The 23424-nt window shown below is 40.8% G+C and overlaps 2 protein-coding genes across 6 annotated transcripts; one reads left to right on the plus strand and one right to left on the minus strand.

Annotated features, from left to right (window-relative positions):
* The first annotated feature begins 8449 nt into the window (after positions 1–8449).
* Positions 8450–11335, plus strand: LOC115587071 (protein TsetseEP-like). Its single transcript, XM_030426671.1, has 2 exons — positions 8450–8711; positions 9652–11335. The coding sequence occupies exon 2, from the start codon at positions 9659–9661 to the stop codon at positions 10625–10627; it is 969 nt and encodes a 322-aa protein (XP_030282531.1). The 5' UTR covers positions 8450–8711; positions 9652–9658; the 3' UTR covers positions 10628–11335.
* A 1382-nt stretch (positions 11336–12717) lies between these two features.
* Positions 12718–23168, minus strand: terb1 (telomere repeat binding bouquet formation protein 1). 5 transcript variants are annotated; one of them, XM_030426431.1, is made up of 20 exons: positions 22718–23168; positions 22472–22582; positions 22130–22261; positions 21564–21695; positions 21289–21349; positions 21074–21192; positions 20799–20927; positions 20320–20472; positions 20095–20226; positions 19820–19945; positions 19294–19436; positions 18838–19208; positions 18666–18733; positions 18477–18554; positions 17673–17909; positions 16676–16729; positions 16389–16457; positions 16250–16291; positions 14701–14804; positions 12718–13561 (listed from the first exon to the last, which is right to left on the minus strand). In XM_030426431.1, the coding sequence occupies exons 1-20, from the start codon at positions 22788–22790 to the stop codon at positions 13382–13384; spliced, it is 2514 nt and encodes an 837-aa protein (XP_030282291.1). In that variant the 5' UTR covers positions 22791–23168; the 3' UTR covers positions 12718–13381. The 5 variants fall into 5 exon arrangements, with proteins under 5 accessions (XP_030282291.1, XP_030282293.1, XP_030282292.1 ...); XM_030426433.1 differs by having other exon boundaries at positions 14701–14777; positions 22718–23167; XM_030426432.1 differs by having other exon boundaries at positions 14701–14792; positions 22718–23167.
* Positions 23169–23424: the final 256 nt, after the last annotated feature.

Below are 23424 nucleotides of genomic sequence, written 5' to 3' on the forward strand. Positions count from 1 at the left end.
ACTCGGCTGAGGGAGAAAAAAACACTCTGGTTCTCGAGTGAAGCCTTCACTTCAGTGTAAATTATTTACTTACTCCTTTTTTCTTTATTTTTAATATTAAAATAGTCATGACACAATTTTGACATGACATTTAATCATCCGTATAGATGATTCTTACATAATAGCCGGCTTAAGATTCAAGTCCAGACGGTCCCAAGACTCCCAGACCCTGAGACTAAACACAAATATCCCATTTCTAGACAGATTTAGACATATGGGATATCTTGCAGCAGGAAGCGCTGATGATAAACTCTCTAACTCTTTATCTCCAGCCCATATGACAACAGATTAGACGGAGCAACACAGGAAAATTCATCAGACAAATGTCAGGAAAACAATACTACAAGTCACAGCAACCCAATTGTAAAAAAAAAAAAAAAAGGTTGACTGCTTTAACCTCCACCTTTATCTGTGTTAAGATCATTTAGGTCAGTTTTTTCTTTTCATCCCGTGATAATCAAGTGCTGCACCTGTTATGTATTTCTTAAAAAATGTAGATATAAGGCTTGTTGTGTGTGATGTCTGATCATATTCTCTAATACCAGTTTATCAGAGACAGAAGCAATCATGAGAAACAAACACAGTTTCACAGAAGAGTTTTGATTCCCACTAATCTGCGATTTGCAATTCTGCAACTGGACGCAAAAATCCCTCTTTCACTTCTTTTTCTTCCTCTAGTCTTTTGTTCCTTTCGAGATCAGACCCAAACTGTGTACATCCTGGTGCAAATGAAAATTTTGAGGCAAAACAATGACGTTTTTTAAAATGTTTTTGTTATTCAGGGTGTGTCATTGGGGAGTTTGTCCTCCAAAGCACTTTCCTCAAATGTGATGCAAAACCTTGAATGATGTAACGCCTGCAACTTTAAAAAAAACAACCTAAAGGTGAGGAGAGGGGTATCTAAAGGATGTTGATGAGCTGTTTTCCGGCGGACTGCTCAGTAAAATACTTGCTTTACCTGTCGTCACGTCAGGCGCAGCACTTTCTTCACAAAACCCCACGGTGTATTTTTTTCTATTTCTATTTTACAATCCCTGAAATATTACTTCATAAAATAAAGCTCCAGTTTTGCTTCGCTGTTGCCAACTGACATAGAGATTCGCTAATGACACAACTCATAATCCATTAACACTTGCCTCAACATTTGCTTTGGTCAACATCCAGCTTCCTGAAATGAAAATGTGCACAAGACGTGACGTGAATTACATTTGGGAATCGGTGAAAAAAAAGCACAGTACGTAACGTGGGCTGCTGAAAACAAAAGACCTGAGAAGTGCGGGATCATGGGAGTTGTTGTCTTTGCTGTTACACAACCACCACTGCTGATGAAACTCTTTCTGTGTGTCTCGGGCGCGATTGTTCACGGAGGAGACAGTGTTTTAAAGATACGTTATGTTCAGTTATGTTCACAGACTTCCTCCCTTCCTCGCAAATAAAACACATTTGACATTTTAATTGCAGAAATGTTAAATATTATATATTCAAGAGGTTGTTAGAATGGAAACAAACAAAAACAGCACATTAATACGCCGGATGAGTGCTGAAAGATTGTGCTGAACACGATTTTATAAAAAGGCAATAATTGGCTCTCATGCATTTTACAGCAATCAAATTCAAGTGGGAGCCAAAAGACTTCCTTTTCTACTGATGGTGTCAGGCTGCGAGAGGCTGAACTCAGACACACACACACACACACACTTATATGACCCAGAGTGACACATCTCTCCCGACAGATGACATCACACCCTTCCGTGACTGGTTGGAACATCTCCATTCAATTTAAACATTCAGCTCCTCCGAAATCTCTCTCTCTCTCTTACGCCATATGGCCAATCACAAGGAGCGCTCTTCTGGGACAGATGGCCAATGGCGACGACCCTTACTCAAAGCAGGGTTAAGCCAAGAAATAAAACCGGAAGATTAGTCTGGTTCGGACCAATTAGAGCCTTCAGAGTACGCAGAAAATGTAAAGAGGAAAACGAGAGGGGATATGGATTAGGAAAGGTAAAAAAAAACATCTCTCACTGAACTTCCCCTCGTCAGGTCATTTACGTCCAATTCTGCACAACAGCTTTTCATCTCTACACCAAGTTAAATGTACATATACTGTGATTATGGATCAATGTGTTTTGCAATTTTAAACATTATTTTTTTTAAAAAAAAGACCTGACAGTGTTAAAGAATGAAGCACAGTGCTGCCCCTTATCACAGCAGACATTTTGACCATGTTCTGACCCACAAAAATTCAGCAGCAAGTCAAGCAGTGACAAGCTTTACTCCATTAGCAAGCAGAAATCTTCTTAGCAGGGCCTGATCTGTGGATGTGGCAGAAAGCCTGGAGGAGGGGGGGGGGGGGGGGGGGGGGGGATGAGTTCAATGCCACTTTAAGTTCTTTTCTTTTCTTTTTTTCTGAACGTTTAAATCATTTTTCTTGAACAACTCTGGTAATGAGTTAATGATGATTACGGCTTGTGTCTTGTGCCTGATGAGCTGCTGTTATTAAAGCAGCTCTGCAGGAGAACTGACTGGAGCCCATCGTGTGTTTTACTAGAAACCAGTTCATTCGTGTCTAGAAACTGGCTGACTTTCCCTTTTTTTTTTTTTTTTCTAGTCGTGTTACAAAAAATAAATATGCAACACAAGCGGAAAATTGTCAGTAATACAGTTATTTCTCAAAGTGCTGCAGTTGACATCTGCAGTGAATAATAATGATGCAGGGGGAGATTTTTCTTTTCTCAGCCTTCTGTTAATGTGTCTGTGCTGAACTTGAAAGCTTTAGGAAAAGTGACATTGTGCGTGCATCTGGCTGTTAACATGCTCTCTGCCTCTGGATTTTTTTCCCCCCTTTCCCCCCCTTCCTTCCTTTCCCCTCCACTTTTTAATTTAGTCAAATATACAAAGCTGGTATTTGCAATCAAGGCCTAAGCACTTGAAGAGAGGGGCTTTAGAGACATAATTAAAAGGCCTGAGTGAGAGAAGGCAGCTTTGGGTACGAAGTGACAGAAAGTGAGAGTCTGATACAAGGTTGCTTTGAATAAACTGGGGATTGAAAGACGGTGATGAAAGGACAGAGGGAGGAGAAAAGAGGGGAAAATGTGTCATGCGAGTAGACTGGCGTGGATAATCCGACGGCCAGAACAAGGCACACAGAACTCAAATCCACACTGGAGCTTTAGGATGAGCGGTCACACCAAGAATGCATTTCAGCTATTTAAAAAAAAAGAAAAAAGACATCTGACCACATCTGGAGTAAAACAAGACAAAAAGTGGTATTCTTTTTGTATTTTGGCCATGAGATGCCATGTGCAGATCAAAATGTGTGAGTAAGTAACCGCCGGTGTGAGCGAGCTGAGAGAACACAGAGGCTCGAGTGAGAGATCTGAATTTGAATGATCAGACTTTGCAATACACAGCTTTAATTACACAGCAGACGACTGCAACCCTGATTAAATCAAACAGCGATGAACTGTACAGTGTGTGTGTGTGTGTGTGTGTGTGTGTGTGTGTGTGTGTGTGTGTGTGTGTATGTTTATGTAAGTGTGCTGGTGCATTTGCAGGAGATGGAATTGAAAGAGGATGGAGAGAGACGAGGAAATCAGTTTTCATACTTTTCGGGTGGTAAACAGTATCTCATACATTCTTGCGTTTTTCATGTTTAACAGTGCAGATATAGTTATTTCGCTATTAAGTCAAGTGCATTCAATAGGGACACAACAAGGGGCGTGAGCAGTCATGTAACAGGAAGCCAATTTTGTTTTTGTTTATCTATTTTTTGTATTGTCTGTATTCTATTATTCCTCTTTCCTAATATGAACTTCAAAAATACCATAAAGGTTTTGATTAAAGACAGTTAAGTGTGGCAAAATACCAACGAAGCATCAAAAACATTCATTCAAGTTCTGTTACTGATTATTTAACTGTATTTTGGGGTACTTTCACAAATTTGACAACCTCTTAAGCATTTAAGATGGAAATATCACAACTTTTAAATTACTACATTTATCTAAAAGCATGAGTCACTTTTTACAGATAAAGATACATTTAAAACAACAACTTAAATGTGACGATATTAAAGATTAAACGACTGAAGAATAACAATGTAAAACCTGTTCATATGAATGGATTTCCGATATAAATAAATGGTTTTAGCGTCAGATATGATAGCTGCAAAAACCACTATACACATCACCCTTATTAGATGTAAAAAGATGAATTATTCCAATAAAAACAAACATATTTTGCTGATAATATTGTGGGTGTAGTTCGTCTGTTTGTCCGCTGGGGGGCACTAAAGCCTCCATCAGTGGTCACGTGACTCCACCAACACGCAGCGCTCCTGTTCTCTTGTTCCTCATCCACTGACCGGTGGATCAATCTTCTTCAATAACCTTTCACTTCCTACTGAACAAATGAGGTGAAGTTGTATAAAAACAGAGTGAACATGTCGGACAGGCTCCGCACGCTGCCGGCGTGGATGGCGAAAAGCGGAGGGAAAGTGAAGGAGGAGCCGCTGAAGAGCAGGAGAAAACGGAAAACTGCGAGGTAGTGGACGTAAAACACAACACAGACTCGGTTTTTATGCTTAAGTTGAATGTCCTCAAGTCAATGTGACTCACAGAAACTTGCTGATGTGTTTTCAGGGCCGCTTTCTACTTAATGAACGAGAAGGAGCTCGTGGAGGCGGCGGTGTCCATTCTTACCGACGCCTCCTGCGGTGACGTCACTGACCAGAAGGTGGCGCTGTTTCTCTCCTTTTAACTATAGATTTAATTTAAAGCCATAGTGAGGGAAACATGCTCTTAAAGACCCACTTATTGTGGAAATGTATGGAAGAAAACTAGTTGGTATTGCTCATAATGTTGAGATTATTTTTAAAAAAGTGAATTTAAAGCATTATATGGTTGAAAATCACATATCTTGATCCTAGTGAAGGCTTTCATACTGTTTCGAGTATTATAGCAAACCTCCAAGTAGTCCCAGTTTGTGCTCTAAGCTAACTTGCATGTACAAGGAAAAAAAAAAACCTAAATTTAAATCCTGTCTGTCATAATTTTGTTGTGAATCTAAAATGCAGGATATTAGCTGAAGCACTGTGTAAACTTTAGTTATTGACCCCCACAACAGGTTGAAGATGAGGCAGAAGAGAAGAGGAGAGAAAATCCAGCCACCCCAGAGACGATAGCAGAGCCGGTAGCAGAGCCGGTGGCAGAGCCTTTAGAGGAGTTGTCCTCGGATATCGGTGATGACCAGGAGGCGACGTACGTCTCCGAATCGGACTTAGACATCACGGAGGTGGAAACATTGCCGTACACTAGGAGCCCGCAGAATCAGGGACCCGAGGGTCAGAGGTCAGGACCGGTTCAGGGTCATGGCAGTCTCATGAAAGCTGAATTGGAGGCTGAGAAGAAACATGAGCGCTCCCAGCTGCCAGCAGATGCAGCGGAGGAGGATGATGCCTTACGGCTTGTGCGAGAAATCTTCTTCACCTGAAGATGAACTGAACTGAAATGCGTGCGCGAAGCCTTGTAAGGTGTTTGAACTAAATGGAATTTTTTTCTCCTTAAAGTGGAATGCCACACAAATTACTTTGTGAACAGCTCTGTCATAAAGCTACCAATTTAGGAACAAGATCCTTTAATTGATGACTCTGGTTATATCTTTTAATGACATTAGGTCATAGCTCCCTTCAGCATGTTTTATATATTCAAACCTGCCACTTTATCACACATTTAGTTGTTGTTTTGTTTGATTTAAAGGTCAGTGTGCTCTGAATGAACACAAATTCCTTGGAACTCAATTTTGTACTGTTTTTTTTTTTCCACCGGAGTCTTTGTGGTTAGAGTTTGTGTCGATGAGGAAAGTACTGAAGACTTGTCAATGATTTCCAGTTTATTTGCTTTGCACTAAACTGTACCTCTGTAACTTCTTCTTTTTATGGGGAAACACAACATAACTTCCTTATTTACAGGAATCAGTGGCAGTACAGCAGCTCCAGATTTGATTAAAGCATACTCTTATGTTTGAGTTTGAATCAATGTTCAGTAGATATTTTTCCACTTGATGACGTAGCAGGTATTTGTACATACTAAGGTTTTTTTTTCGGGAACAAGCTCTGTCAAAACAGCAAATGTCAGCACCAAACCTATTAATCTACCACCCTTTTACACTATTTAATTCCCTTTCAGCAGTGCATATCGGAGAAAACGCTCCATGTTTATGTTTTTAGTGAGATATTTACAGTATTGACACTCATGGCTGTCACGTTCACAAACAAGTTCATCTGGGATTTAAAAACACTGCCAGAGCGCTCCAAAGCAAGCACAGTTTGTTCAAGTTTATTTAACAGAAGAAGGTCAACATAAATACAGTTAATCATAAAATCTGTCACCACTCATTACGTCATTCAGCCGTCAGCAGCATTAACCTCAACAGAACTTAATTATGATGCTGTTTTGTCAAACATTTTACCTTCATAAAAAAATAATTAGCAGCTTAAGTGAGTCGGATGTCGCGACAATAGTAGTTATATTTGAATAAATTGTGCAGCTCAACCCTGAAGCAAAGACTTGATGTTTTTTCGTGAAAACATAACAGAAAACATGTAACAAAATAAGTCTAACAGTCAAAAGGAAATCCACAGTGTAATCAGTCCCTCATCAATACTTTGGTGAAGCCAAGTTTAAGTTTCCTTCCCGTCAACAAGTGCAGGACAACTTTTTATTCGGGCCCGTCTGATCCCAGTCAGACGTCAGCCTCGTACCCGCCTCATGGGTCAGCACAGCGACGATACCCAGCTGAACTTGAACGCCAACACAGACATAGAACCAGAGGGTCAAGTGCTCCAAGCGCACATACGACTCATTGAGCAGCAAAAAAGCAATGAGTCCAGTCAGGATGAGAAGGCTTGACGCAGCCTGGCAGGCCATGCTGAACCAGAGCGTCGCTCCGTCTTTGGCGTAAGATGCTAACAGCATGGCCAGCAGGGCAAAGGCCACAAGCACCACTGGAACGTACAAACACAGGGTAACCAGCGGGGTGAGGATGTTAATTTTTAGCTCAGATTCAGCTCCATACTCAGGGCTCCTGTACCACTCGCCACAGTACAGCTCACCGTGTTGACGTGTGACACAAAAGAGAAAGGGGCTGATGAGGGTTTCCTCGGAGAGGATGAACACACCAGCAAAAAGCACCTGGGAGGTTAACATCTGGATGTAGATGAGCAGGAGAAACACTGAGATCCAGCGCACTGAGACGGAGAGAGCGACCGCAGCTGAAGCCATCTTCGCTCTCTTGACCTCTGACCTGTGGATTTAATATTCATGTGGACAGAAATCAATACAAACAATCAGTCGTGTGGATAAAAACAAGACAAGAAAAGAGCATTTAATGGACAAAATTGTTAATAAATTCAACATTTCTGCTCGTACTCAACTGAGTGAGCCATCAATGGGATGTTTGTCTACTCAGCATAACTTGTGCAACAGCGATACGTGAGTCAGGGATTTAATGTTCAACCAGCAGTCAGTCAGCTGATCTGCTAGTTACAGTTTGTTCTCATCATAATCACATTACATTTGAATTAAACCGTTGCAAGTAGACTGCGGTCCGTGGTGGAATGTAACAAAGTACATTTACACAAGTACTGCGTTTTAGTCGATTTTAAGAAACTTTACCTGAATATTTCCCATTTCCAGTTTCTTTGTACTTCCACTCTATACCAATGTGCCGGTTTACTCACTACACTGATCTTTAAACGTTTAGTTACAAGTTACTTTGCAGATTGATTGCAAGCTGAAGGCATGCATGCCAAAGTCGTGCATTTCAATTTATCGGATGTGGTCTGGCAATCAGATAAAGAAACACTGAAGCCGATAATCAGAAAAATGCAGAACATCTGATCCACTAATTTGCCAGCATGCGGGTAATCAGCTGGCCCAAAGTATACAGTTGAATATATATATATATATATATATATATATATATATATATATGCCTGTACTTTGTTCTTTTAAGTACTGTGTTTATTTGTACTTTTGATCCTTATTTTTATTTACCATCAGACACTTAAAGACTTAAAGACTCAAGCACTATAAGAGATTACTTTCACTTTTGATATGATCAGTGATATGTAAACATGAAAACTTAACAAGAACTTTCTGTATGCTTGACTTTCACTTCTACAAAAACAATATTCTAACACAATAACTGTACTCTTAACTCCAGTTACTTTTCACAACGCTGACTGTGGACAACATTCAGATCACTGCCTCTCATCAAAACAAACAAAAACACGAGTTTAAAAAGCTTTGGCAGTGATTATTCTTTTAGCATGAAGCAGCTTCAGTGCAGATTAAACGCTGATTCGTGGCTGCACATTAAATCTGATCGAGAGAAGACGAGCTGTGTAATTTAATTTTCCGTTGTTTACTTACGTTTATTAACTGCGAGACAGAGCGACCGACTCATCGGCCCCCAGGAAGTGTGGAGGTCTGGGGGTTGGCGGGTGCCCGCCGCGTATGGAGCAGCGTGGACGCGCACGCCGCGCAGCATCAGCAGGCAGCGTCTGCGGGACTCAGCTCGGCTGGTGACAGTTCGACGTGCGGACTTCTCCTGGTGAAGGGTGCGAGATCAGCTGCGACCTCATCGATTTTTAAGGAAACGTTTGAAAAAAGGTTGGTTGCTCTTTTTCTTTTTTTCGTTTATTTTGCACGTTAACACCGAAGCTGTTGTGTGTGTGTGTGTTTTTTTTACGTCTGTACATTTTGGAACAGTTTTTTTTTAAGTTTGTTGAGCACGAGAGGGAGGCGGGGTCGTCTGCCAGATTTCTTTGTTCCTTCAGCTTTCACCAGCAATTAATGGCAACGAGCGCAGACATGGTTCTCCTTTATAATAATTATAATCTGGATGTGTGTCAGGGCGTCGGGATGTTAAAGAAGAGAGGTGTTTGAACTGCATGTGCGCACACACGCTCCTGACAGACAGCGCGACTGCAACAAGGTGTGGTTGATTTTACAGAATAATAAGGAAAAGAAAAAGAAAAAAAAACTGGAAAGAAATCAATTATTGTTATTTTCGACGTGTTACGTGACGCGTACAGACAGAAAACTTCTCCCGATGCACGTCTGAACTTATCCAGAAGTTCTGGTCAAATGGAGTAAAACCCTGAGAGGTGGCGTGAGGCGCAAAGCTGGCAAAGAAGGAAGGAATCAATCAGACAAATGCTTTTAAATGATCTGCATGCAAAAACCGCATACATCGAGCGCACAGACACGCTCTCATCCCACACACTGCATGGCACATGCTGTACATGCAGCCCGGGAAGGGCACGAGAGAACACGATGTACTATAACACACACACTGGAGTATCTTTGCGCAGCCACCTCGCTCAGTCTGGTCACGTTTAAGAAAGTTCCTCTGTTTACTTTATGTTGCTCTTGTGACACTGCACACATGCATATTCATGAATTTAAAAGAAAAAGCAGCTTCAACTTCCAACGTGCCTGCAGCATGAATCCTATGAAATATTGAGCTGAAGTAAATTTTCTCTTCACCTTCTTGAAAACCACTTATGGAATAAATAATTTAAATGTATAATGTCCATCTTGCGCACAGGTTCATCATGGGAAACAAGTTCAGCAGAAGGCGGGATGCCCCTGAAGCTGCTGCCCCTGAAGCTGCTGCGCCTGAACAGAAGACTGCAGAGGAACCAGCAGCTGCAGAACCAGCAGCTGCAGAACCAGCAGCTGCAGAGGAACCAGCAGCTGCAGAACCAGCACAAGACTCTGAGATAGTGCAGACTCAGCTGGCTGTCAAGACGGAGAACACAGCGGAGCTGGTGACACCAGTGCCGTCTTTACCTACTGAAGAGTGTACATCAGAGTGCAAAGAGGCTGCTGCTGCCCCAGCCCCGCCAAGTGATCCAGAACCAGAGCCAGTGGCAGAGGAAACCCCAGTCCAACCTGAGCCTGCGGTCCCAGTCAGTGAACCATCACCTCCTACGCCTGAGCCAGAACCAGAACCTGTTGCTGAAACTCAACTGGCTCCAGAGCCCGTTCCAGAGCCCATTCCAGAACCAGAACCAGAAGTTGAGGCAGTCCCTGAGTCCATTCCTGAGTCAGCACCAGCCCCACCTGAGGATCTGGAGCCGCAGACAGACATGCTTACCCAAGAGTCTCTCCCTGAGCCAGAGATTTCTTCACCAGCTTTGATCGACCTGGGAATCCCTGACGCAACTCCCCAACCTATTACCGCTGATCCCTCCCCAGCTCCCGTTCCTGCCCTGTTTGATGCAGACGAGCCCTCAGACATTCCGGTGACCGAGGAGTGCCACGGCGGTTTCGAGGTTTCCACGCTTGAGCCCGAAGAGCCTGAAGAAACAGCAGAATCTGTGGAGAAGCCGATGGAAGTGGAGGCTGCCGAGAACATGGAGCAGCTCGTGAATGATCTCAACGAGGAAAGTGTTAGCGAACTCCTACAGAACTTAGAGCTGAAAGGAAATGACCTTGTCGCCGACCTCATTCCAACTGATGTCAAGATCCCCGACGGCCCTCCCATCCTTGACATGACTCCTGCAACCGAGCTGATGTGAATCAACAGATGAGGATTTATGAAAGAAGTAAATGGATACTTTTCTGTGACACCCTCCTAACCCTTTACGTGAAATCTGAAAGAATCACAGATGCAGTGTTCTTTTTTCTTTTTTTTTTTTTTTTTACACCTGAAATGGCCTCGTAAAAGGCAAACAGCCATGATCCAACGTGCCAAATGAACTCTGGAGCAAACTTGTGTCTCACTACACCCACAAAAAAACCACAGAAAAGTCATTCTAATATGTTTTTGATACATTTATACAGCCATTGGGTGTGTGGGTGAGGGGTAACACGGGGGACTTGTGTGTACTTTGAGTGTATTGTTGGACAACAGAGATCTTCCTCTATGCAAATTCAATGTGATCCGAGCGGGAGTTGAAAAAATTCTTGTGCGGACTTGAAGAAAAAGGTGGCATTGCAGGAGAAGCGTTGGTCAAGTACAAAGAGAAAAGTAAAATCTTTCTCAGGCGGGGTGTAAGTTGATGCAAAAACGACAGGCAAGGGACAGAAGCAATGCAACCAAAGATGGAGACAGTATATGCATACATGCTATCTAGCAGGAAACAAGCGTCCACGAAACATTTATGTATTAACATAGTCATGTTCGGACCTTGCAATATTCCAGGTGTGATCATACAAATTTGTTGTAATGGGATTCTTTAACCCAAGTAGTGGCTTGCTTGTGAAAATAAACATATTATTCCACATGTGTCATGGTCATGGTCATGTGTGTTTGTTTTTTTTTTTTTCCAACTAGCAGAAATATTGTTGGATAGATGTGTAGATAGTATATGATGGGGACTCTGATAAATGGAAATGAGAAGAAACTAGCAGAACAAGATCGAGGCGAGTTGGCGTGCTACTCGATGAGCATTAAACATTCATTAGCAGCGAGGCCATAGCTGTACGATCCGCCCGTAACAACATGCTCAGCACATGTATGGAACACAGTGTACATATGGAAATCGAGTTCCCTGCAACACAGCGCCGAGCATGCGAGCATAAGAGAGACAGTGCCTGCCTTCTCACAGTCTCGTGGGAGAGAGGACGAGAGGGGAGGGAAGAGAAGAAGGGGGGGAGAGACGCAGCCACATTCTTTCCAGAGGAAGGAGGTTTTCGGGGGGCCTGGGTCAAAAGTCTTCAGTGTGACTGTGTTCCAGTCCATGAGAACTACGCTCCTCACATGCCTCTCCCACCACACTCCTCCTGCTTCACTGCATTGCAATCCCGACATCTTCACCAAGTAGTCAGCGGATTGGTATGACAGGCTACTTATGCTCGTCTAATAAAGAAACTTAGAGAAATAACTGCTGATTGAGACAGGAACACTACTGAATGAATGAAGGGGTGTCATCAACAGCTACCAGCGGCTTCTTTTCACTATTAAAACACAATAGTTCATCTAATTGAGAAATCACTGTGGCGCACCGATTGTCTCCTCCAGTTCCTATCATTCATAATCCACAAACATTTCGTCTTGTCCAGCCACACCTAACTGTAACTGGCTACGCCTCAGGGCATGGCAAGCAGTGAAGTCCCATGGTTTTTGGCAACACACAGATGAGTCCCTGTGGAGTGGGAGAGGCACTCCTCAGACAGTGATCTCAGTTAAGCTAGCCTGTAGTGAGAGATACACTTAGCAGACTGAGCTGCTCCTTGATGCACACAGAGAATAGATCAACAGCATGATTTGCACTATTTGTGATTCCTGTCATACCAGAGGCTTTGAGCTCAATAAACAACAGTGCTGGACTTGAGTCCCCGCTCTCCTTGTTGATTTCCTGTCTCTTGATGGCCAAAGCACAAAAACAAAGACAACAGAAAAAACGTGGTATTTGCTCCCATGACACTACATGTCAAAGGAAGTAAAAACACATCTAATATTTGTTTGTTTAAAGAATCCAGGCAGGAAACTATCATTTTCACCTTCACGTTATTCTTTTGTCAGAGATAAAAAGCTAAATTTAACAACAGAAAACAGAGAAGATGACTTTGTAGTATGTTCTCAGATATAGTTGAGACCATGCCTATTTCTCCTAGACAAGATTTACTGACATTTTGTAAAACTGTTTTGTAAAAAAACATCATGTAAAAACTAAAAAAACTTTATTTGCGTCTTTGAACATAACAGTCAAAGTTTGTCCAAACTGGTACACCATTAATCAGACTTGGCCTAGTATTGATAAAATGGTTGCCAAAGTGTGTCGGGGCTGGGCCTTTCTTACTGCAACAACAACTGTACTGTTGCAATCAAATCTGGCAGATGTACATGTGATTCAAATTGGTGATAATGCATCAATAGGTGGTGATACAACAAAACAAGGACATTAGAAGAGCCTTTACCCAGGTAACACATGTAACTCATTCAATATCTGGTACAATTCAACCTTTAAAGCACAAATGATTTCTGATTCAGTCTCAAATTACACTTTGCACCATGAACATATTATAAATACTGTCTACAGCTGCATTTCTAATGTAATACCTTCTTGAAAGCCTGTTTGAATTAATATGAAAATGTGTTTGACAGAGATGAAACTGACAGAGAAATATAGGGATCTTACGCATGTTTGTATAAATAACAAGCATTAACAATATCTGTTAACATGCTGCAAAACTATTTTTAATACAAAATAAATAGATAAATATAGTCAATATAAATAGTGTAAAATATATTATGAGTAAATGATGTAAATGCCTAGATAAATAATCAAGGCAATGAGTGTTAAGATGGAAAATAACAAATATCTGACTTAAAGGAGATTTTCTCTGGCTACCGTCAGCTGCCTGTATTTCCTGGCCAGGTCGACATTGGTGCGTCCAGGTTTGAAGGGGTACGACCACAAGATGGAGTTCCAGGAGGAACCAAAAGTCTTTACTCCCCTCAGAAGGTAACTCACCTCCTTAGGGCTGAAGTCTTTCCTCTTTCTTCTCTAAGCATAATAAGAAAAGCAGAAGAGAGAGTGCCTTGAGTAGAGATTAGACAGATAGTGTGGATTACAGGACAATTCACCTGTGCATGGATGCACATTTGACAGCACTGAGTACAACACTGGTGCCTCTTAGACATAGTATATCCTTTCACAAGCTATCAGGCTGGATGTTTTTAGCTGTTAATGCCTTCTCCACTGACACATTTATTGTAGAATGATCAAATCAAAAATAGCTGAAACAGGAGAAAATGTGTTTTCTTCCAGTTAGTCATTTGTATCTAAATTTATGTGCAATGTCTGTGTGACTTACATTAATAGATCTTACTGGTGGTTTTGCAAATGTAAGCCTATTAACATAAAGTACTTCATGCCTTCAGACAAACACGTACATCTTTAAACTGATTTCCCTCCTTCCAGGCAGTGATTGGTTTCAGCTTATTTCAGTTCACTGTGAAAATCAACTTGTGTACATTTTAATGTTGTCTCACATCTATTTTTATCAAAGTTACATTATCATTTCATGGTGCTACAGTTGAAAGGAGTGTTAGCAAAGTCCTTCTGTCCTTCACATGACCACTTTCACTTTCAACGTAAGTAAATAAATAGTCAGATGTTCATTGTCTACATAAAGCAAAGTTCAATTTGAGTTCATGTTGCACTAAGATTAGCTGAAGTCTTTACCTAAAAAAAAGAGTTTTGATTATCTGCAGTACTCTACATGTTTTTTTTTAGCAAGAACTTGCAATTAACAAATAAAGTAGCAAATCTATGAACACTTTGATACTTCAACATTACTTTTAAATCCAATTTATACCATAGTTAATGGATGCATTTGCACCAGCATGAGAAGAAACTGTAATAATAACCGACAGTAGGCCTTTGTGTCAAAAATGCAGACTCTTTGCAAATGACGGCATGTTATCGCCTACAATTTCTTTCAAACATATTTTCTCCTTTAGGCCTTTGATTAAATATCACTGTTTTCATCTCAGTAGTACTGTTTGACATGTGCATGCAATGATATGCTTAAGAATGTCAGAGCAACAGTAAGTGATTCTCAGGAATTGTTGATCTTGAAACTGGTTCCTATCTGGAAACCATTTCTCAAAACGTTGCCATGTAAACAGTGAAACTCTTACAGTTGAACACTGATCTCTGCTCGTCTTTGGCTCATCATCAGGAGCGAGTTGTCCACTACTGTCTCCTCCTTTTCTCTCTGTAACATAAGTTTCTAACACAGTTTCTATGCATTTAAGTGAAAAACAGAGGATATCAGGTTTTCAACTTATTCTGTTACTAAACAACATCAGCTGGCCACAGATATAAATGGTGGGGAGTACTGCTGCTTGTGAAAAAAAGCAGTATAAAACCTTTTGTAGCTCCAGAGTAAGATGTATGTAATCTGATAAATTGCCTCCAGTTATGTCACTCAGTGTCTTAGTTGCATTGTGAGTAATGTAGGTGTCAGGTTTTGAAAAGCAGTCCACAACTACCTGTCCACAGTAGTCTAGTAATGCACTTTTAAAACGCTGTTGGACTCATTACGGACAGTTTAAAAACAAATTCTAAAAATCAGTAGAGCAAAACCAGAGACAGCAATTTTTTCCCCGCAATCTTCTTCCTTTCCAAAACCTGGCATCTGCATTACCCACAATGCATTGTTGCCACTGAGTGCCATCAATGGCAATTCATCAGATTACATACAGATTCCTCTGAAGCCACCATAGGTTTTATTCTACTTTTCCAGATATGCAATAGAACTCCCAAAGACCTGTAAATATACTTAAATGTGTCAAATCTGAGTTATTCGTTGAGCTAAAGGGAGACAGTTTCTCTTTTCTCTCATTTCCTATTCCTCATAAGAGCAATAATGCGTCACCAATTGTGGCTGATAGGGCTGTCATAAAAACATCAATACACGATGAGAGGAAGAATTAATGAATTAAGGAAAGAGATTACAAGAAAGGGGGCACATTTCAGACAGAAACAAATGTCATAGGAAAGAAGAAAAAGGTGGAAAGAAATCAGCAGAACAGGACAGAGAAAGAATGAAAATGTGTAGTGTGCAGTGGAATAAAAAAAAACTACTCACACAAAGTGAGCCCTGGAAAACGCATTTGGCTAAGAGGTATAAAGATCCAGTAAATCTCAGCATGACAGCACAGAAAGACTGCACTCTCACTCAGAAAGTCTGAGTGAAAGCATGTGAACAGGAAAAGGAGATGGATGTCCACTACAACCACAGAATATATTAACATATACTTTTACACTTTCGATATACCGGATAGTGGATGTAATGTGAGTATAGAACATGCTAAATCCTAATGTGGAACAGACTGAAATGCCTCTCCTTTATCTACCATGTGACTGGCAAAACACAAAAGCATCAAAACACACCCTTTCCATCATTCCCTCTCTTTGTTGCTGACACGCACACACACACACACACACATAGACAATGTTATACAGAGTGTGAAACAGCTTAATACAGCTGTGGCACTCTGAACCAGCTCTGGCCTGCACTGTGAGAACACTGGCTGCAGTTCAACATTCCTTCTGCTCTTTGGTTTTTCTGCTGCCAGGAACACACTGCAGAGGACAGCTCCCACCACAGGCTCTCAATCATAACATTCACACACACTTAAAGCAATCTCCAGTAAATATCCATATCTGATATCACATATTTACCTTCAGCACGACGAGACCTTTTCAGCGGAGTCAGGCCTGGACCTAGGAGTTGGGAGTGATGGGATCGATGCTGTTGAATGTAACAAATATAAAGGCCAATGGTAAATGTTACGTTGCTGTGATCGTGTCACATACATACCAGTCTTGTGTTGAGAGGTAAATTCGTCCTTTTTAGCTCCTCTGTGTAGAGGAGTCAAACTGATCGTGCCTACGATGGGTGGAAGAAGAATACACCCAAATTAAACACTTGGTGATTATTGTGCAACATCTAATTATATCAGGCAAATCATTTGTTTAGCTTTCATGATCAACTTTTTCGAAGTGAGAATCATAAATGTTGTTTTATAATTTGTTTATTTAGATCATAGACCATTAGGCTCATTTCGTACAGACTGACTAAAAATCAACTTGCTGCATAATTCTTACCATTATACTTTTTCCAGTGTTGGCCTGGCAAAGAGCTCTTGCCTTTCCCGGCTCCTTCATGTATTGGAAAAAGACAAACTTCTGGTAAAATGGATTTGAAAACAGACTTTTTATAGCAGTAATTAAATACAATAATGTGTGTTTCATAGCGATGATATTAGAGTAACAGTTATGAGGTAATGGCTAAGGAAAATTAAATTGACTGTACCATAAAAACAGTTTGGGGCAACAAGCAACACTGGTATGTTTACTGTCTGAAAGGTTCTCTCATATTTAATCAACTCCGGACAGGATCCCCTGTATTCATTGATAAAGTTTTTACATTTATCTTGACTGAAGTAATGCACTATGATAAAGTTCAGAGATGTTACTAGTCTCCATGGTTTACGAAGACAAAATAAAACTTGAGCACTGACAAAAAAAACAAAAACAAAACAAAAAACTTCCATAAGTCAGTAGACGTCAGCTCTGAAGAGAACATAAAGATGCTTGTAATTGTGAGTACTCATGGGGTATGCATAATCTAGCAAACTGGTCATCTAAAATATAACTTTCAGACTGAGGCCATTGCACTCTGCACCATTGCATGAGTAAGACATGAGCCATCCGTGAACAAATAATGTGTTCAGGGCACAGACAGGGGTGTGGGCCTTTTGTGTGTCATTGATTTTTTGCCTGTCCTATTTGGCAATAAAATGCTTCACCTGCATGACAAGCTAATAGACTTAATACTCATTTTGATATGAAAGAAATTATTAGCAGTAATCAAACAATCAAGTAGCTTTTGCTAACCACTAAAACATGTTCACCTACTTAAGGAAGCCACAAAAAAAAACCTAAATATACATTTGCTTTACTTAGCACAACAATCGCTCTCATGATTTTGTGGTACATTACAGGAGCCTGTCCTCTTTGAAAAATCCAGATTCTGAGATGGGAACTACACCTTTCAATGAGATCGGATTAACTGTGTATTTCAAACTCTAAAGCCTCTCACCGCTCCAGTTTTTCCTGTTTCTTTGTGGCTCTGCTACTGAAACCGTCACAGATTCTGGGCTAGTCTGCTCCACAGCGTTGTCTTGGTACTCTCTCCTGAACAGAAGGTTGAGGTGACGAGCTCTGAATCTCTTTGTGGCTTCCTGGAGAACTTTGTGCATGTCACAGCTGTGGCGGCTAGAGCTTTGGAGAGACGCAAAAGTGCGACTGGTCACCTCCTCAAAAGGCAACACACAACCTAACAGGACAGAAAAAAGAAAGGATGCAAGGCCTGAACTTTAGTAAATTCCACCATGGCTTTAAAATTAGGCATGGGATGATGTTAGATTTCACTGTGGATCATGATAAAAAAAAATGAAAAAATAAAAAACACTTAAAATAAGTTGACCATGGCAAATTCACATTATTGGGATAATTGTGAATCAGCCTTTGAATTGGACAAGGAGGAGTCATTCTTTCCAGTCGTTGTAAAGTCCGCCCCCTGGCTTTAGGCTCAGTATTCCCACTCTTACACCACAAATATTTTAAATGGCTATGTGGAAATACTGTGGATTACAAACTTAATATTTGTACCCTATCTGTGATGCAACACAACATTATTGTTAAATAACAAAATGTAAGGTAAACTTATTCCAGTATGCTTTAGTGCCGATTTCAGAGAGTAAGCATATCTTGATGATTATAACGACGCAAAGGATAACCGTGACATTACATTTCCATATCGTAGTGTGCCTATCTCTCACCAACCATTCGATAAAACAAGACTGAAAGCATTTCACAGAGGGACAGCCACATGTGCTCCTACCTGCACACCGGATATGAGAGAGAGACTGTTCCTCCACTGGGATCTCCTCATCCTTACTCATCTCACTGTTCTGCAACCCTTCACATAAAAAAATTTTACTTGAAAAAACTAGTTAAAAATATATCTGCTGAAAACAAAAATGAAAGTAATGTTTTTCTTTCTGTGTCAAAATCAACAAATCTGTCTTACCTTCATCTGCACATTTATTTTCTTTTGGTGTACTATTCCTCACTGGTGCTGGACGCTTAAACAACAGACTAAACACAAGCAGCAAAAACATAAAAAAAGTTACTATGAAGGCTATCGTTTCATTAGATTTTTTCTGATTATGAAGTAATCAACATGGAGAAACTCTACTGACTTGTCTGCTGTAGGAGGCTCTCTGCCTCCCTCTAGTGACTGCTGAGGGGAAGACATCAGGGCCCCAGTACCCTTGCACACTAAACACCGACCACCCCTGCTGCTTTTGGTCTTCTCTTCCCACGTACTCAAATTGGAGCTCACGTTCTTCAGCTCACCATCCTTCTCATTCTTCAACATGTTTCTGACTGTATGGAGTTTAATGTTTTCCTTTTCTGCCTCTAAATGCCTCAGAGTGCTGGTTTGACTGTATGCTTTTGGAATGGTTTTAATGCCCTTCTGCTGCAGAGGTAAGGCTGGAGGTAAAGATGGTTGGCTTGGCCAATCAGTTGCAGCTGATGGGTCAGTGTCTTCCTGCTCATCCATATCTTCCTAAAAATGACGATATGCATACATTATAAGTCACCATGCTACATGCTGATTATACTGTGGCCATGTGCGTAAACGTATGTCTAACCTTTGCCTGTCTCTTCTCTAGTAGGTCAATCCTGCGCAGCAACTCTCTGGCAGAGCTTCTGAAGCCTTCCATGTTTGTAAAGGGCTCCTCATTTTCACCTTCCCCCTGTCTCACTATCAGATGAGGCACTTCCAAGGACATGGCTTCATACACAGAGACAAACAAGTCATTATCATTCAACCCATGTATTATTCAATCGCTTATTCACCTTTCATTTGATCTCATTTTCCCTCTCACACAAGTACAAAAAGTCTAAAGCAATAGTTAAGTGATGGGGATATGGGCACTGCTATAACACATGTTAGACACAGAAAGGGTTAGTAAATAAATAAATTAACTAAATACATAATCACTGTGCTGAAAACCATTGTGATGGTATCAATCCATCATTTCTCTTTAACAGCATTATGCTTGGGATTATCGTCTGTGGTCTTTAAAAGAGTCCATCTTTGATGACTACACTACAGTTACTGTAAACTGTATGGAATAGTTCCATTCTGATATAAACAAGACTGCTTTGACTTACTGGCCTGTTTGCAGGTCTGCAATATGAATGTAGCAGCCTTCCTAACCTCCTCACTTGTGTCCTCTGTCAGTAGGGTTATGACAAGAGGCAGGCCTCCATACTGCACCAACTGAGACTGGTGCTCCTCTACAGACAGAAAGAAAATAAAAACATGGGATGGGAAGAAAGACTGCAGAAGATTGTAACAGTGGGTGACAAAGTTTAAAATACAGACATATTCAAACACTACCAGAAAATATTAAAAACCTTCCAGCCCAGTACTGTTGCAGTATTACCAGAGGCCTCTGTGCAGTGGCCCAGGGTGAGTAAAACAGAAAGCCTGTCCTCAGGGTCCAAGTGTGGGCTAGCCAGCAGGGAGAAGAGGTGGGAAACCATGCCATACTGAGCCAGACCTGAAGCCAGAGGAGCTGCAAGGAATAGATCTTTGTAATTAGGAGAAGGGGAAGCTCTGGTTATTTGAGAGATTTGAGTGCACATATGTGTGTGACAGAGACACACACCGTTATCTGTGATGCAAGCTGACAGGGTCTTGGATATAGTGATGGAAAGCTGGCATGACAACAAGCTTTTATCTGCTGCAGATGCTTGACGAACCAGTGCAAGAGTGAGAGTATCCAGAGCCCCTGAGGCAGAAAAACTCTCCTGAACACAAGCTGCAAAAAAAATGAAGTGATGAACATTTAATAATTAGGATTTTAGTGAAAATGTGAACAACCAGTGTCTAGGATTTAAGGAGAATTTAGGAGGATCTTCAAGGAGAAATTGAAAACTCATATTTATGTTTTCATTAGTGTATAATCACCTGAGACTTAAAATAGTAGTGTTTTCACTATCGCCATTTTTCTACAGTCACCCTGAATGGACAAACCAAACACTGGCTCTAGAGGGGGTCTTTTACCTTTTTATAAACCAACCATTTTACATAAACTCTGGAAAAAAAAACAGATCTGGCATAAGCCATTCTGACTCTGTCACTTACAGTTGTTAGCAACTGTCATTGCTATGAAGGAACATATGGGTTGAAAAATCTCAGTGCGTGGCAAAGAAATTTGCTGGAGCCAGGACTTTATTATGGGAAAGACTGCCACACAAATTCGCTGACCCTCCTCTAGAAGACAAAAGAAAGACATGCAAAAACGATTTTCGTTTTTACTCCAGATACATCATGGATTGGCTTGAATGTGTTTGCTAGAGCATCAATGTTTTTCATATCAACTGATCACACAAATGGCACAAGTACACAGATGACATTACCATTCTGTGGGTTATTCACACATCCACAGAGAGCACTTGACACAGATGCCCAAAGTTGGTAGGTCTGAGTAGCATTAGCTGCTCTCAAAGTAGCCTCTGTGGAGAGAGGGAAAGTGACCCTGCAAAAAAAAAAATGCTGTTAAACGTTCATCCATGCTTGGCGTGACTGATGTCTGGCTACGAAATATTATAGATCATCTAGCATTGTAAAGTACCTGAAGAGGTCCAGCAGAATATCAAGGCAGCCTGTGGTTTGGGCTAAAGTCTGTCCTGATTCTGCAAAAAGCACACAGACACATAAAAGCTACAAAGGTCTGTAATACAAAAGCAAGCTCATTATACTCTCAAATATTTTCTATTCCACTTATATAAAACATCTTTCATGAGCTTGAAACAGAACCAAACCAAAGAAAATGCAAAGTGACAGAACAGCACATAATGGGATAAACGACCCCGGAGCTTTACGTCAGTAGAGGAGCCTTGATCTTACTGTTGTTGGCTACCAACACAGACAGCAAGTAGACAGACACTCTCTTCTGAGTCAGTGGGATGTCTTCTTTCATCAACAGACCAGCAACCTCTGCAAACATCTCCTTCCTGCACAGAGAATTCTTGCAATACACTGCCAGGGGAAGAGATAAGTAGTGTATTATGAATATGTTAAACATATGCTGCATCTCAATTCAGGACCACAGCCTCTGATGCGTACATTTCAAGCCTGAAATTGGTAAAAAAAAAAAATACAAAAAAATGTTCATGTGTATCCTCTGCAGCTTTTAATATCCAGAAGTCTATGGAAAAATTATGGTGGTGTTTGCCAGTTGCCTATTATTTGTTCAAGCTTGAGAGTTATCACCGATGTTTACCAATTTTTCAGCTTTTTGGGGAAAACTTTATACTTTACAAGTACTTGGTTGACCGGACTGTCTCATTAGAGGAAGGTGTGCAGTTTTATTCTAGGCTTAACTGTTGCAAAGGATAACATTTCTTGGACTGCCTCCTCACCACATGCACCCCTGAATTGGTATTCAGCAACTGTAACACACACATGCTTACCATTGGCCTCTGCTAGCGTGCCAAGTGTAAAGAGGGCAGTCTCCTTAACGTCTGAATGAACAATACTGGATTTGGATAGGTTATAGACGAATGCCACACCACCCATTTCTCTCAGCAAGTCCACAGTGTCCTCTGTAATAATACAAAATATAAGTGAAACAGACAGTGGAAATTACACATGTGGTGTTATGCTGAATTTGTAAATGTATCACTGACTTAAATGACAAGCATGTGTCCAAGCATCAAATCTGACTATATAGGACCATGGAAGATGGTTAGCATGTGTAAGAGATAACAAGGCAAATACATGGTATGTTTATTCCACTGATGGTTTACTATTACCTCTCTTTTCACAGATTGAGTGAATGGCGAGAAGAGCTTGTTTCTGCAAATCAGGACATTTCATCTGAAACTTCAGACACTCAAGCAACAAATTGAGATCTGTCCTTATGGCTGGAAGCAGAAAGATAAAATCAGCAGTGTTAACCTTACAGGTACATATTTGAAAATGTATAATGCTGCATTAGCTACATCCATAAACACATTAAAAAAGTGTGCACATATGGACTCAAAGACAATGCCACTTACTATTACGGCTGTTGCTGCGAACCACTGCCTTATCCATGTCACTCTCTAAACGACCCAGTGGTTTAAAAGCCATTAACAAGGGTCAAAGGTCACCCAAATAACAGAAAGGTTATGGCTTACTTGATAGTACAAGAATACCAATGACGTCTAGCCACTCCTTTTTTTGTGCTAAGGCTTGTTCACACTAAGAGCTAATTTTAGAGGTAGCTAGCTAGCTAACTAACTAACACAAATTAAATATTGAGGCTAAAAATAAATGCCGCAATGTTAGCTGCTCTTTGAACTTTGAACTTTGAACTTTTGTTCAAAGTAAAATCAAGACCTTTACATCAGGAGTATCTGGCGGAATCCCATATTTCGCTGAACAAGGATTAAACATTAGCGTTAGCCTATGTTAGCTTGTTAGCTATTAACGGTCCTTCGCTAACTGGTGAGTGTACGTCGTTGGCACGTAGGCGCGCCACGTTCCGTTACCATAGCAACAGAGTACTTTTAGTGACAGATGTGCCTGGTTACGTCAAACATTGTTTGTGTCTTCATATTCATTATTTACCAAAAATGAAAATGAAAATGTTGATGTCAGGTAGTTAGTCTAGCTATATGACTATCTTTTGCTAAGTTAAATGTGGGATATAATGTTTTTTTATTCCCAACCTGCGTAGTTAGCGAGTTACCAGATATCATCAGATCTGAGCAATTTGAGTATC

The sequence above is a fragment of the Sparus aurata genome, chromosome 8, assembly GCF_900880675.1.
Source record: "Sparus aurata chromosome 8, fSpaAur1.1, whole genome shotgun sequence".
NCBI lineage: Eukaryota > Metazoa > Chordata > Actinopteri > Spariformes > Sparidae > Sparus > Sparus aurata.